Below are 16,731 nucleotides of genomic sequence, written 5' to 3'. Positions count from 1 at the left end.
ATAGAAATAAGCAATTTTCACATACTTCTAGAAGAGCAAATGTCAAATGATCGCCAAAATTAAATGGCTTTAATAAAGGTTCATTTCAATTAACCTGATTGACAATTTAGTTTAGCACCTCGATGGAAAATGTGGCACAAAAAACAATCATGACTCATGGAGTGGAAAACAGGACTCGTCATTAAACGTTTCCCAGTACTACAAAATGTGAGCAATTACAACATCTAGACACATTTAAGAGTCAATTAATCATTTATAAAAAGAGTCAAAATAATTATTTACCATTTAAATCTTTATTTCTTTAAAATAACAGGACATCAAAGTTATTTGTGTTACTCTGAATACCAATACAAAAATTTAATCACTATGAATATACAGCACAGGACAAAACAAAGATATTTTCCCAATGACGAGCATTTATAAAGAGGTTTGCAGACAAGAACAAAGCCTGAGGAATTTCACCGTTCTTAAAAGTGGCTCCTCATCAGACAAGGCAGGCAGCTTTAAGGCACACAGACATCATGGCACGTTGAGTTTCCTCTCCTGTAGGCTCTTTCCTCTGGGCTAAGACAAAACGAGACACCTAAACTGACAAAAGATGGTGCAGATTTCCACATATAAGGCATGGAAGAGAACGAGGCAGTCTGGAAGGTTTAAGATAAATGGCACTGAATACTGCCTGATAAAAAAACTATTAAACAATTAATTAAAAGCCTATTGAACACACTGCGATTCTCCTTCTAGTTCAGGTCACATTTTGCAATAAATAAGATCGTTTGTTTAAAGCATGTTACGATCCCATTTAATCAACATAAATACTACTCATTTTGGATAACCTTTCCAACACAAATCCCAAAGATTACTGTTTTTATATGGTAGCGGGGGTCCAATGAGTCAGTTTTCCTGTAATTATTTGCACGGATGTGATCAAACAAATAGCAGTGGCACACCAAGGTTCTCCACAATGCCGTAGGCAACTAGTATTCATTTAGCAGGGAAAGACATCAGATAACCTGTAGTTTTATAATGCAGAATGGAAATTTTAAGGTGCCGTCACATCAGCTCTGGTTTCAAAAGATGACTTAGCCTTGTCTCTTATCTGGCTCTCTCAAAATTAAGCATAAATATTAAGAGAGCATTCAACAAATCACATAAAAAGGAGAATTCTGAGCAATCTCCTGTAAAATCATTCCAATATCAAAAGGAGGAGTGATGCATGTGAAGAGCTTTTCCCACAGCTTGACCAATCAGAACCGGCCTCATAATCAACCTCTGCAGACAGACACAGACCTGAAGCATCAGCAGAGTGAGTCAAACGCATGCAGTATGTGGAGAAGCTCTTTAACAGTTGTATTTTTGACCTCTTCGGCCCTCCAGTGCCCATGCAGTGGGCGTGAGGATTTGAGGGCACTGTGCTGGAGTTTCTGGGAGGTAAAGTCATTATGTGCTTCTCTAGATGGACCGCTTCACCTCAGTTCATGGCTGATGGAAGGGGGCGGGACAGAGCATAAGGTGAATGGAGGTTTGGGGATTAGAGAGGAGTGAGGAATGGGGGGGTAGAGCGCTGGAGGGGTGTTAGATTTCACGGCAGACCGGATGGTGCTCTCCGAGGCCGTTGGCCTGGGTGTTATTCTCATTGAGCCGACGGACACGGTACATCTCGTAGTGGATGCTGCTGGTGATGTCTTTAATGTTCTGCATGTGGGTTCTGCAGGACATGAGCCGATAACACATTAGGATGACAAAAACCAACCCAGCGTGATGGGTAATGAATAATGCAGATGTCAGTCACTAACACTTTCACTTAGATTTGCAGTGATAGTTCACCCAAAAATGATAATTCTGTCATCATTTACTGACCCTTAAAAAGGTCCAAACCTTTATTATCCTACTTTAGTCCGTGAAACACAAAAGATATTTGGGAAAAATGCCTGTTTTTTTGTTTTGCTTTTTGTCCATTCAATGACTCCAAAATGTTTGAACAAGATTTTGACTTTGACTGGCTTTCATCGTATGGATAAAACAATGTGACGTGCAAATAGCAAATGATGACAGAATTAAATTTTTGGACAAACCATCCAAAATTTAGTGACAGCTGTACACTTCTGAAAAAGAAGTACACTTTAGCATTCTTTTAAAAAGTAGTTACAGAATTAATTTACTTTCAAACAACATACTTAAGTGTGAATGGAATGTAATGTTTTCGGACACTTCAGTCCATGTTAATTGCAATTAAATGCAAATTCATAATTACTTCTATTGTCTTAGAAATGTGGTTGACGTGAACTGTCGAATATCCTGATAAGGATTTATGGTAAACTAAAATATACTGTAATGTCATTTCTATTAAAATCTGTATGTCATGCATTTAAATATATTTGTAATTACACATTTGTAATGAAGTTGCTATTTAGTACATTGAAAATATATTAACTTTAAAATGTTAAATAACACTACAGCTAAAGGGGTCATATGATTCGATTTAAATTTTTCCTTTCTCTTTGGAGTGTTACAAGCTCTTGGTGCATAAAGAAGATCTGTAAAGTTGCGAAGACTAAAGTCTCAAATCCAAAGAGATATTCTTTATAAAAGTGAAGAGTCAGCCACGCCTACCTAAAACGGCTCGTTCTAACACGCCCCCGCATACCTACGTCACGATGTGGGAAGATTTGCATAACGCCACCCAAATGTTCACGCAAAGAAAGAAGGCATAACTTTTATTCTCGCTGTAGTATTGTTGTTGCCGCCGCCATGTCGTGAAGGCGCTGTGTGCATCGTTGTGAAAGCGAAACTACTTTGTTTGGTCTTCCAAAAGAGGACGATATCTGCTTCGTCATGCCTGGAGCTGATCCGTGCTGGTCGCTGAGGAAATACATCAACTTCGCGCTGTTGATTGCCGGCTCGGCTTTCACCGTGGACGAAGCGGAGTCCAGCCCGGGGTCGTCACATGTGGTTGCCGCAGGCATCACAATATGTTAAGGGACGTAACATTTCCGTCACACGCTTGAGGAATTCGGCCAATCACAACACACTGGATAGCTGGCCAATCAGAGCACACCTCGCTTTTTCAGACCGATGAGCTTTGTAAAAATCGACGCGTTTCAGAAAGGCGGGGCATAAAGGAGAAACAATAATGTACAGTATGTGGAAAATAATGTGTTTTTTTAACCTTAAATCGCATAAACACATTTAATTACACTAAATACACAAAATAATGTTCTTTTTAGCAGCATCATATGACCCCTTTAAAATTATAAATCAAGTACATGTCCTTTAGAATGTTAGTCAACACACCCAAATAAGTGTACTTCTTTGAAGCACGATTATTAAAACATTTTAAATCTACTTTTAATAGTACAACAAATTTGACAACAAATTTGTAATATGTCAAATTTGATATATTACAAAGAGCACTTTTTAAGTGTACTTAAGTGTTTTAAGAAACAGTCAGAAACTTGTACTCCTTGATTAAACTTAAATGGCCTTAATTAAAGTACATTTGACAATGAAGCACACTTCTTTTCCACAAGGGTATACTTGTAATACTGTTTGTTAACCACAGACATAGACTTAATCCGCTGACCTTATGAGGAGGTCCCGCAGGTAGGCAAACTCACAGTGGACAATATTCTCAACTATAGACACCAAAACACAGCAGACACAAGAGTTACAAACAGAAGGCAGAGAGCACTGATCAGATTTCTCTCTAGCCATTTGGAGCAACACATAAAGCAATAAGCACTTGTTCACTCGGTGGAGCTGTTGCAGGTATACTCGGGGAGAGGTGGACAGAGATGAGACAGAATCACCCCAATCTCCAGTAATTCAATTTAAACCGAAGCCTTCCAGAAAGATAACCCTGAGAGCCTGACAAATTCAGTGGGACAAATCCACAGCTGCCTGGATGTGAAGAAATGTTTATGAATTATAGATTACGTCAAACTCCACAAAAGAGAACGAGAAAGCCACCATGAAATAGACATCCAGTGCAGGAAATTAAAGGTTTTCAAAGAGAGACTTTAATAAGAGGAGTCAAACTCTTCAGAAAGATTACAGGATAATTACATTCATTTGACTCAAAACATCTCACCTAAAATTAAAGAGTTTTTACTATGTGAGCTGCTAAGTACATCAACCACCCAGATAGTTACTATTCAAACAAGGTTGTATATTACTCTACAATAAGACAAGACTTTAGTCTGTATAAATGATATAATATAATAGAATTTTACAATTATAATATGTGACCCTGGTCTTAAAGGCACAATATGTAATGATTTTTTTATTAAAATATCCAAAAACCACTAGAACAGTGTTATATATTTTGCTGACTTGTGTACTTACTTTATCCCAAATGTTTCGAAGAATGTTTAAATCCAGAGAAATAAGCAATTTTAACTAGTGACACGGACCGTGTCTATAGTGCCAATGTGTCACCTGCCAATGACGTCATAACCCCTCGATTTCCGTTTTGTAGAAAACATGGAAACACCAAAGACACTTTAATATGTTGTGTTTTAATAGACAGGTGACGACCGCACAGAGTAGCACTATAACAGAACTTTCAAATGTATCTAGTATGATAAAACAGCGCTGCTTTTGAGGTGTGTGTCACGCTCGTTCAGCGGCCTCGTTTCGCTTTGACGGCTTTCCGCCTCACTCTGCTTCAAACTACTACGTTAATAAATCATTAGCTCATCCATGAACATGATTTCTGCCCGAGTCCCGTCAGATTGCATCGGCTGTGGGGATGAAGACCACAACTCCCATGATTCCACACTCAGTCACAGCGTCATCAAACTAAGCCTTTGTCTATTTGTTTATTTTGAATACACGCCCTCTAGTGGCGAAAATTACATTTTGTGCCTTTAAGTCGCTGGGGTATATTTATAGCAATAGCTAAAAATACAGTGTATGGGTCAAAATTATTGATTTTTCTTTTATGCCAAAAATCATTAGCATATTAAGTAAACCTCATGTTCCAAGAAGATATTTTGTAAATTTCCTACTGTAAATATATTAAAACTTAATTTTTGATTAGTAATATGCATTGCTAAGAACTTCATTTGGACAACTTTATAGGCGATTTTCTCAATATTTAGATTTTTTTGCACCATCAGATTCCAGATTTTCAAATAGTTGTATCTCGGCCAAATATTGTTCTATCCTAACAAACCATACATAAATGGAAAGCTTATTTATAGGAAAGCAAATTGACCCTTATCAAGGGTCCAGGGTCACATATATGCTATAATCTAAAATTCAATATTAATGTTACAAAAAAATTATATTCCAAATAAATGCAGTTTCTATTCATCAAAGAATCCCGAAGTAATAAGTACTATTATTATACATAATTAAATTACTTGGGGCAAAAGGGGAAATGGTGAAGTCCTCATCAATGGAGGCATTTAACTGTCCAGCAGCGCGCTGACTCACAGGCAAAATGACGCACTCATAATGGTCTTCAGAATGGGTCCTCATTTACAGAGGATAAGGCTTTCTGATGTTTGACTCATAGCCGTGTGTCTGTGGTTAATGAGCTCCCTTGATGTGCTTTTGGAATGTAGCTGTCTGCATAGTCTGCTTAATCACTTTCCCTCTCTCTTCTCTAAAGAGGTTTAGAGACCAAAGAGTCACAATACCTTCAATGGTTCCCCATTTTGTTTTCCTTCCCAATAGCCTTCTCCCATTGACCTGATACTCCTGGTCGCTTCCTACTACTGCAAAAGGAATCATTTCCTAAAGGACAGAGGAAAGAAACAGATAATATCACCATGTTCTTAAATGAACTATGGATATTTTCTAAATGTACTCCAAACTCACTCTTATTTTCTCATTGATCGTTCTGTCCTCCGCATCCTCATCAAACTCTTTCTGTGGATAGACGTCAATCCCATTGGCTCGAAGCTCTTGCCTGATCTATACAAAATGACACAGTACTGTATATATAAAATCATGCAATCCTTAGAAACACTTCATTTGAACCATTCCTCGATAATATATATTGAATATCAAAAGAAACACATTTCTTTTCAATACAGCAATTCTGTGCAAGACTGGACTGTGACATCACAGGGTGAGCATACTTTGAAACTCTCATTTTTCCTTGAAGTTAAACTAAGTTTGGCTTTTCGTCCCTTCCTGGTTAGAGAACAAATGCTTTTGGAATCTGTCAGGAGCTTTTTCCAAAACAGAAATATCTGTGCCTGTGCTCCAAACTGCATGTGTTCCTCCTGTAAGAGGCATGCCAGCACAAGCACAAAAAGCCGTTGAGGTTGGAGAGTACTTCTTTACTGCTATGTGAAACGCAACCAACAATCCCAGAACAGATGTTGCTTACCTACACTTCATCATACCATGTGTCATCTCAGACTCATACCAGTGCTCTAAAACGGCATAAACAAACTAGTCCACTGCAGCTTTGTTTCAGAATAATCAAAAGCAACAAAAAAAAGTTTAAGACTTCCAAGACAGTGCTTGTTTTTTTGCCATGCATTCTGTCTTAAGTAATCCACCATCACATCATAAATAAAACTGCATTTGTATTTTGACAGAGCAGTAGTGTTTCTGTAGAAGCTGTAGAGACACCATCTGCAGTCTTGGAAATCTCTTAGGGAAGAAAAAGACTAGAATAACAACAAGACAGCATGTACTATTCTTCCACACATCGATGCATCGGTTTGTGGTATTCACAATATTCCACCGGGGCTTGCCGCACAAAGATCCACATTGTATTTTGTCTGATTCTCATACAAAATGCCGGGCACAAAAATAAGTGTCCATGATTAAGGAAAGGAATCTTTTAAAAATATATGCGGCAAGTTTTTAGAAATGCACACAGAAATAGGGTTTTGAAAAACATTAATGCCATTTTCAAGAAAATGTAAGTTTAATGACTCATAAAGTAATGTGCAATGTACCAAAAACAAAAAAATGTTCCTTACTCCTTGAATACATGTGAGTGTACACATCCTAATCTCAATATTTTCAACAACGTATTAATAAAATATATGTAAATTATTTTATTTTCCTATATTCAATAAACAAATAACATAAAATCTAATATTAAGTTGGTATTTCTGCCACACCACGAGACATAAAAATGTCAAATGATCTGTTATTTAAAGATACTTTACGCCACTTCAGTTTGAAAGTGTTTTTCAAATATTAATACACAGTGAAGCGGTTCTGTTGAATATTCTACAGTTTCTACAATATTTTATCTAAATAAATAAAAAAATAAGTACAGCAGCACATTAACTTTAACTCTGTAAAGAATAAAGCAATAACAGCCATTCATTTGTAAGTCATAGTTTAGCTCACCTTCTTTTTGAAGAAGTCCCTCTCCTCCAGAGTCAGGGTGTCAGCCTTAGCGATGACAGGAACGATGTTCACCACCTTACTAAGACGTCTCATGAACTCCACATCCAAAGGCCTAAGACTGAGGAAATGACAAAGGAGAAATAGATGTGATGGACTGCACTTCTTAAAAGCAATATAATGAAACCCAAGTTACTTCTAACAGGACTACACATTAACCACCAGGGGGCGAGAACCACCCAAAATAAACACGTTCTTACACACACTCTTAAAGATGCTTGGGCATGGAAAGATTGTTCACGCAATGCTTTAACAGAGGTGTAAAGAGACCTTCGAAAGTGAAATGGAAAAAAACTGAAAAGGAAAAGGCACAGATTCTTAGAACTGACAAAATCTCCTGCCTGTGTGACTGCAGCAGACCCAGACTGTAGTCTCTGTGGCTGACAGTTTGACTCTAATTAGCCGAGCTGTTCAAAGCCAGGATGCAGCTGCTGAGCAGTGACATCTGCAGTGCTGGATGGACATAAAACAGTCAGTCATTCACAGAAAGGCCTGCACTCACACTCAGGACACCGAATCCATGGGTGTGTGGTTGGCATACGTGTTCACGGTCCTTAGATCTTTTTAAAAATAGGTTGGATAGATGGGTGGATGATCTCTCAAACTGATCAGAAGTCACAGTAAAGGCATTTATTATGTTACAAAATATTTCTATTGCAAATCAATTCTTTTGAAATTTCTGTTTATCAAAACAATAAAAAAAAACGTATCAACGTTCCACACAAATATTAAGCAGAACAACGGTTTTTAAGATTTATAATTACAAGAAATGTTTCTTGAGCAGCAAATCAGCATATCAGAATGATTTCTGAAGGATCATGTGACACTGAAGACTGGAGTAATGACGCAGAAAATTCAGCTTTGCATCAATAAGGAATAAATTACATTTTAAAAAATATATTCAAATAGAAAACACAATATTACTGATGCTTGTATTCTTCATTAAATAAATACAGCCCTAGTAAGCATTAGAGACCTCTTAAAAAACACTTCTGAATATTCAATTCATATTTTTCACACTTGATTTTTTTCTTTTATAGAAACTTATGTACAAGTCATACACAGTAGTATAAATTTCAATAATTTCTGCTGACACAAATTAAACCCAAGTAGATCAATATTTTGGCATAAACTCTATTTAGGTGGTTTGCTTTACACTTCTTAGTCCATAAACACATTTTATTCTAAAGGCCACTAAAAACTATCCTGCAGTACATGAAGAAGAAGGCAGAATGCCTGGAGACTCGAGCTGGCCAACAACAGCTATAAAAACACAAGCATACACAATGATTATCCATCAGAGTGAAACAGACCACCCACTTAATCTGGCACAAAGATATTATTATATGCAACAAGAAAATGTGTTGATGGTAAACAGTGAATACAAATCCCTGACGTAAACAGTAGCTACTCAGGAGGGCAAAGTGTATTTCAATCTATAAAATATTTTAAAATCCCAAAGAACCACATACTGAAATTAAGTTGGAAAAATGCTCTTTGGATCCCTAAATGTTTCTGTAAGAGTCACATTGTTAAAAGCCTGCCCTTCCAGTCAAAGGTCGAGCAATAATGCGTTATACAAGGTCTTGTTAAAATAAGTGTGGTGACTCTACTCCACACCAATTTTACAAGCAGGTCAGGTTTTAAAGCTAAAATTATTAAACCAAAAGATGCCCAGGCAGTTCCTGTTTCTAAAAAAGGTCACAAGAACACAAGTATTAGGGGGTATTTATAGCCTATCTGGTCACAGTGTGTTCAAGTATAAACTGAATGTGCAAAAATCAAATATCAAGACCCAGCTCGTCTTGATTTACTATACACTGAACAACACTTCATTCTGCAGAAAGAACAGTACTGCCCTCTGGAGGCCCTGACATTCCTAACCATCCTTTCCCACAGAGTTTCCCCCCTTTATTGTACATAATCATTAGGCAGGCAATGTACAACACTTATTCATGCTAACAGAGCTGATATTAGTTACTAGACATGAGGTATATGCAGCACAAGGCCTTTAGAGTGATCCTTGAACACAGTTTGAGTATTCAAAGCGTCTTTATGTTCACATGGATGTTTAGGTAAGTGAGGATCTGTTTCAAGTCACTTCTAAAGTACACATATGTATGTTTACTAACCAGTGTCCTGTGGGTGGTATGAAGTATATGCAGCAGTGCACTCGTGAGTCTGGGATCCTCTTCTTCCTGTCAATATTGATCTCTTCCTGCAAGTACTGCTCATACTGGTCATTGATGAACTTCATTATGGGCTGCCAACTGTTGAAAGGAGATGAATGAGAAATAAATGTAATGACACTTCTCCTTCAAAATGTCTCTAGACTAAGAGTGATCGGCACTACATTGATCTCTTAGGATTTTCCAGTCGGATATTCATAGAAGATGAAGTGTTGATCACCATCACTTCGATAGTTGGGAATGTTGGCATGTGGTTTTATTTTGGAGAGTTTGATTGATGATCTGCAAGCATGGCTTCACAGATGGGTGCAGAGCATGCCCAGAACAAAACTATACAGCCAACACTAACAGAACTGCTTTAGATTGTCATTTCTATTTCACAGAAGAGGACCTGACTAAACGAAGCACATTTTAGACCATAATAAAACTGGAGGCTACTTTACCAATTCTCGTTGTTGATCTGGTCACCAAACCCTGGTGTGTCTATGACCGTCAGCTTCATTCGAACTCCTTTCTCCTCGATATCTGTTTACAATATGGACGACAATATTAAATCATACAACTAACGCACTCAAAAAAGCATGTCCACTGAAACCTGATGAAATTAAGATTTTATTGAATTCTAGTTCAATAAAAAAAATGGATCCAGCTGTGCAGCTTTACCATGACTGATGGACTTGATCTCGATGGTTTTGGGAATCTTTTCCTCAGCCGTGCCCTGGAAAGACTTACGGCTCACCTTAGACTTGAAGAGTGTGTTCATCAGTGTGGACTTCCCCAAACCACTCTGACCTGTACACATGTAGAACAATCATGTTACAAAATACACTACACTCATTTTGCCCAAATTTTTTGCCATGTTTTGCAATCTTGATGAGTCAACACTAGTTGCCGCAAGTCAGAGCCAGTCTGCAGATTTTGGTCAGCCAGAATCGACAGACTTCACAGAAATTACACAGTGTATGATGGGCACAGACTCTGGTTTTTTGAACTTCAGAATTGATTTGATCCAGTTGGAGGAAAACAAACGTGTTTGGTATTTTGAGCCAATTTTATAACACATTGTTTTCATTTGTTAATTTGTCTCTCAGCAACGAGGCTCATGTCTGCGCAAGTTTGTTGTGTTAAGAACGACTTGAAAGTATGGTAGTCTGTGATTCTTGGTGCGAGAATCAGATAAAAGAATATTCACTTCAAAAATGGCACTAGCACTTGACGAATTACTGACAAATGTCAAAGTGAAAACAAATCTATTCAAAATTATCTAAAATAATCAAAAATAATTACATTTGGCAAATCTAATTGAAAATCCCTTTGAGTATATCAGTAAATCAATCATTAAGAAACATAAAGAGTATGGCAGAGCTGTAAATCTTCCCCAAAAACTGAGAGACTAATGAGACTCTGAGTTCAGCTTCAGTTGCGGAGACAGTTTTACAGCTTTATGGGAGCGTGGCAAAGAGAAAGCCACGGTTCAAAAATGTCACATGGCATCTCGGCTACAGAGTGCCAGAAGGCATGTGGGAGACTCTGCAGCCAGCTGGAAGAAGCTTCTATGGTTTCATGAGACCAAAATTGAGCCATTTTTTGGCTGTCAGACTAAACACACCATTTGGAGCAAGCCAAACGCTGTCCATCATCACAAACACACCGTCCCCACTGTGAAGTGCAGTGGTGGCAAAATCATTCTGTGGAGATGAAAGATGATGCTTGCACATCAACACAAAGCTACAGTACATAATAATGGCTTATAAACAACAACATTAATGAGCCAAATCAGAGTCTAGATCTCAGTCCAGATGAGAATTTATAGTTGGATGTCTATATTGACTAGAATACTTATGCATATATATTTTGTGTGTTTAATAAATGTGATCAACTAATGTGATCAATCTTGACAAATTTGTAGAATTTTCATTTTGAATTGAAACAAATGTTTTAACGGTTATAATTTTTTCATTTAGCAGATGCTTTTATCCAAAGAGACTTACAAATGAGCCAATAATAATCATTAGTAAGCAATGCCAAGTTTAAATTAGAATCTATATTAGTACACAAGCTAGAGCGAAGGTAAAATGCAGGAAAGAGAGGACATTTTTATTTTATTTTTAAATAAATAGTTGCATTTGCAGCACATCATTCGTTTTATCACTCTCAAAAAGACTAAAATCAATGTAAATCAATAAAACTTCCAAGGATGTTGAATACTGTTTACATGCCCTTATTCATTCACAGATAACAAGTGATGCTTCCACTCGAGTTGTCCTGCGGTTTGACTGAAGCTATCATTTCTTTGGTTCTTGCTAACAGGAGTTTGTGTTTTCTTTAACCTGGCTAGCTCACATCCGTCAGCCTTGGGCTCATCATATTGTAGTAATGAGGGCCTGTTCCTTTCTTCACGGAGTTGGGCTGCTAATTCTCTCTCTCTCTAAACACCCTGTCATCCAATCCCACCACTGACATTGGATTCAGATGTGTCTTGCTGCCTTCCTTCCCCTGTATGCTGACTAGTATCTACAAAGGCAGCACTTTTCAACTTTCTGACACTTTCGTCAGGAAAATGTGAGGGAATGTGAGAGACAGGAGTCAGGACAAACAAGCTGCAGCTGGAAATGGGAAAGCTGATGCTGAGGGTTGGCTCTCTCAGGTCTGACTGGGTTAAGTCAACAGCAGGTTTGGCCACATTGACCCAGAGAGCCACATGCGAGAAACCAGCTGCAGCCTTGCGCAAGTATAAGTTCATTTTGCTGTCTTCAACAGAGCTTGTGATTATTTCCTCTTGTAAACACTACATAAATCATTCGAGGTTTAATACAGGAACTGCATCCTCTGGGATGCTAATGCTGAAACAGAAAAATACCACCAGGGGATGCCCTAAACACTTTGCCCTATTTACATTCTTATTTCCTCATTCCAAACTCCACTTGTCGCAAGTTATTAACCCATTTTCATAAGCAAGCTGTAAGACTTCAGCAACTTAATTTTTGCTCTGTGATCAAAAACAAAACAACAGAATTCGCTAAAATCTTTAAAATCGTTTCCCTGTTCATATAATTTTTTTAAAATTTGGTCAATATCAGATTCGAGTGTGAAGATGTGAACTGATCACGGTCCTGACTCATATGTGCAAAAGAACAATAAGAAAGATGGCACGCATACTAACTGAAAAATCAAAGAACTACGGGTATGTAAAAATAACGCCAATCTAGAGTGACGTAAAAGTCATATGAATTCCAATATGACTGTTCAGATTGAGGTTGCATTGCAAAACATTGGACATGTATCTGATTTAGTACCACATATAGAAGTGACCCAAATCAGAACAGAAAATTCAGAAAATCAGATTCCATGTGGTTTGTGCTGTTTATACTGCTAAAAACTTTTTTGTAATTTGGACAACTTTTGCCTGCAGTCTGAATGTAGCCATAGACACTAGGTGGTGGCTGTTTTAACTGTGCTAAAATAGAAACACTATGGCAATCACCCAGAACAACATAGCAAATACTAAACCCTAACCTAAATTTAATGAAGTACAGCATTGGTAGCACATCCTGATTGACAGCATTACTGTTTGTCACTCTGAACTCTTAGCTGAATTCATGAAGTCTGACTTTTTCTTGACAGGTGAATGTGTGAGTGAGTGAGTAGACCAATGAAACTGGCTGCGGGCATGATTTGCACTTGAAAAGACAACTACAACAGAGTCATACCACTATTAATCAGTGCACCTCAAAGATAAAAATATTTCAGTCTCCTAAAGTATGTGGCCTGTCAAGTATTGCTGACTTCCCATTTCTCAGAATGTACTGTAAGCTAACACCAAATAACACCTTCAGTGCACTAGAACGATTATGTGATCAATGAATATGTCGGTTCATGAATGTCAGTTTAATTACAGAAGGTTTTATTCTTCCTCTACTGAAGATGTGAATCTAATTAAACTCATTAATACAGTGCACCTAACAGACTAAAAATACAAATGCTGATCCGCTACAATAGCACAGACCTCAAGAGCTTCAAGATAAAACACGAACAAGCACACATAGGCTAAAAAATACACTAACATGTAAGAACGAACATAAAAATGAACATGGAATAACACCGCCTGACTGGTGGCATTTAATTGAGCACTGCTTATGAAAGCCTACGTGTAATTTGCCTTGCGTTGTTGTGTATTTGGAAGTGTTATGGAAAATTGAAGCTTTGATAACTATAAGATGTTTTATTAAAGGTTGAAGTAATTAAATGGTTCTCTACAATTCTAATTTACGGCACTATCACTTTTTTTTTTTTTTTAAAGCGGTTTGCCAAATGCCTAAATTACAGGGTATTTTTGTAGCAAGGCTATTACTGAAAGTACCAATGTGGGGGGAAAAAAATGACAAAATCTGATTAAAACACAATTTTAGGCTAGGGCTGGGCAATATGGCCAAAAAAAATTACAATACAATTTTTGGTCCCACTGTATATTATGTGTCCCTAATACCTCTGTACTTGCATAGCAACTAAATGTGTACGTAGTATGCAACCACAGTGTAAGTACACATTGGTACATAGTCTCTACAGCTCTAATATTTCTGTAACTACACACATGTAACAACCCTCAGGATGGTTTGTGTATGTACAAATGTGTAACAGGACATATATAACTACATTTTGTAACAACAATATGTATAAGAGTAATTAGAACCATTTGATCCAGCGGGTGGAGATGGGTAGGTTTCGGGATATGTAAAGTGGGAGGAGTTGGATCTCAAGTTAGTGGAGTTGAAATACCACTGTAATATCAGTGTACTTACATGGTAACTCCCCAGGAACTGTCCACTTAACATAAAGTGTAACATTCTGGACACCAACCACAATTTATATGTAAAGCCTAACTTACTGGTCTCTGCTGTGTAATATCAGAGTAATTACATGATAAATCTAATATAAAGTGTAACACTTTTTTTTACCAAAAAGTGCTGTTAGTCCTGTTACACATTTGTACTTTCACATACCATTCAGTGGGTTGTTACATGTGTAGTTACACAAACATTAGAGCTGTAGATACTATGTACCAATGTGTACTTACACTGTGGTTACATACTATGTACACATCTAGTTACTATGCAAGTACACAGGTATTAGAGACACAATATAAAGTGGGACCAAATTTTTCATACAAGTCAATATCGATAATTATCACAATACATTTTTAAATCTTTATTTCTTTCAAGTTTAAAGGCAGATTTTTGCTCCTAAGTGAAAGTTTATTAAACCAGACCGTTTATTGTTTTAAACGACTCTTTACGGTCAGAACACTTCACGCTTTTTATTTACACTTTTCCAGTAGTTTTTCCTTAACAAAATAAGTATATTAATAGAAAAAAATTATTTCTTACATTCTGCATGTTCTAATGAGTGATATTGCTTTAAATCATGAAACAGGTTTGTGTTGCCTGACTTTGATGATGCATATCTTTAGCACAGTTTGCAGTGCAGGTTTCAATATTAATAATATTACATTTTTTTAATTTACATTTTTTACATCCCACCACTGCCAGGACAGCCTTTTTTAGGGGCAGTCATGACCTAATGGTTAGAGAGTCAGACTTGTAACTCGAAGGTTGCGGGTTCGAGTCTCAGGTCCGGCACGAATTGTCGGTGGGGGGAGTGAATAACCAGCAGGTGAGACCCTTGAGCAAGGAACCGAACCCCCAACTGCTCACGGGGTGCTGCAGCAATATGCCCACTGCTCCGGGTGTGTGTTCACGGTGTGTGTGTGTGTGTTCACTGTGTGTGTGCACTTTTTTGGGTTAAATGCAGAGCATAAATTCAGAGTATGGGTCACCATACTTGGCCACACCTCCCTCCCTCCCTCCCTCCCTCACTCACTCTCTCTCTCTTTTGGTCTCTTAGAAATGCACATTTGACAGTAGTAGTAGCTTGAGTTAGGATTAGTGGTTGACCGATATGGGATTTTTAATTGCCGATGCCGATATTGAGAAATCAATCTGGCCGATTGGCCGACATAATACTAGGGGTGCTCCTATTGATCGGCTACCGATCACTATCAGTCGATAATCGCTTTGGGATGATTGATCGGCGGTCTCTAAAAAGGCAGATCTAAAAAAAACTATCTCAAGCTGATGACGTGCCTGCCTAGAGAAGGTTTGGCACGACATGCAGCGATCTCAGTCTCTGTCTGGCGCGGGTGAAATAATTATAATCCTGAAGGTGAGGTAGTCCCCTTTATATTTCTTAATTAAATAACTTATAAAGTAATTTGAAAACCTTGTGTGAGACGTAATTTCACAAACAGCGTGAGTGAATCACCGCGCGCGCTCTCTCTTTCTCTCTCAAAATACGCAAATGTCTTCAAATCACCACATCGCGTCTGCACTATAAGCGAGCTGCACGCTGCACAGTTGACACAGGAATTGTCACTTGCACAATTGAGGCAGTGTTACATCGTCACTGAAGTTTATAAATTGCATTACTTTTTAATTCTTGCCAGTGTTTAACCATTCAGCGCTCGCACGCTCTCCTGGAGACCGTGCGCTCATGCACACTCGCAGCGCACACACATAATGCCAGGTTCACATTACTACGTTTGCAGTGCGAATGTGGTGCATATTTTTTCCGCACTCATGTTAAAGATTAATAAAGCGTGCACACTGCACACGGTTGCTGTCCAGCAGTGCGTTCCAGTAGCGGTGCGTCTGCAGCAGTGCAGTCTATTTTTGCTGCGCTGCAAGAGCTGAATTAAAGTAACAGTGCATTTTTTGCAGTAAATATGAACATGGATTGAAACAAAAATTTTGTAATTACACCATAAATGCATATTATTAAAGTTTACTGTGTTTCACAGTCAACACATATGGCTTTTTGGCTAGGTTTAAAGGGAAAGAGCACTTTTAGAAAAACAAGGCAATAATAGATGGCACTCGTGGAGGTAGGAAAACAAAGTTCTTTATGAACCGCAGGATTGGTTGTAATAAAGATTTCAATGCAAAAGGAAAGGCAGTAATGCTGACTATTTCTGTCAATGGTAAGTTTGTGATAATGTAAGAAAATAGTTTAAATGTTTTGCCACTTGCTTGAGCAACTTAATATATAAATCTAGAAGTAAATGCAAAAGTAAAAAGCATTGAATAATGTGTTGCTTATATTTATT

At 37.8% G+C, this 16,731-nt stretch overlaps 1 protein-coding gene across 2 annotated transcripts in view; it reads right to left on the bottom strand.

Annotated features, from left to right (window-relative positions):
- Window positions 1-266: 266 nt before the first annotated feature.
- The window catches only part of LOC107590413 (septin-9-like), a 35,080-nt gene continuing 18,615 nt past the window's right edge, over window positions 267-16,731 (bottom strand). Inside the window, exons 3-10 of one of the 2 annotated variants that reach the window (XM_016279153.1) lie at window positions 10,236-10,364; window positions 10,016-10,097; window positions 9,516-9,653; window positions 7,327-7,444; window positions 5,827-5,922; window positions 5,646-5,742; window positions 3,584-3,635; window positions 1,488-1,708 (exon numbers count right to left, since the gene is read on the bottom strand). In XM_016279153.1, coding sequence (XP_016134639.1) covers window positions 1,576-1,708; window positions 3,584-3,635; window positions 5,646-5,742; window positions 5,827-5,922; window positions 7,327-7,444; window positions 9,516-9,653; window positions 10,016-10,097; window positions 10,236-10,364 — 845 coding nt within the window. In that variant the 3' untranslated portion in view covers window positions 1,488-1,575. Of the gene's footprint in view, window positions 1,709-3,583; window positions 3,636-5,645; window positions 5,743-5,826; window positions 5,923-7,326; window positions 7,445-9,515; window positions 9,654-10,015; window positions 10,098-10,235; window positions 10,365-16,731 lie in introns of both variants that reach the window. The other variant, XM_016279151.1, reaches the window with a different exon arrangement.

This window comes from Sinocyclocheilus grahami, unplaced genomic scaffold (genome assembly GCF_001515645.1).
Source record: "Sinocyclocheilus grahami isolate Dianchi unplaced genomic scaffold, SAMN03320097.WGS_v1.1 scaffold127.1, whole genome shotgun sequence".
NCBI classification, from domain to species: Eukaryota; Metazoa; Chordata; class Actinopteri; order Cypriniformes; family Cyprinidae; genus Sinocyclocheilus; species Sinocyclocheilus grahami.
This window is presented reverse-complemented; position numbering and strand designations above follow the sequence as displayed.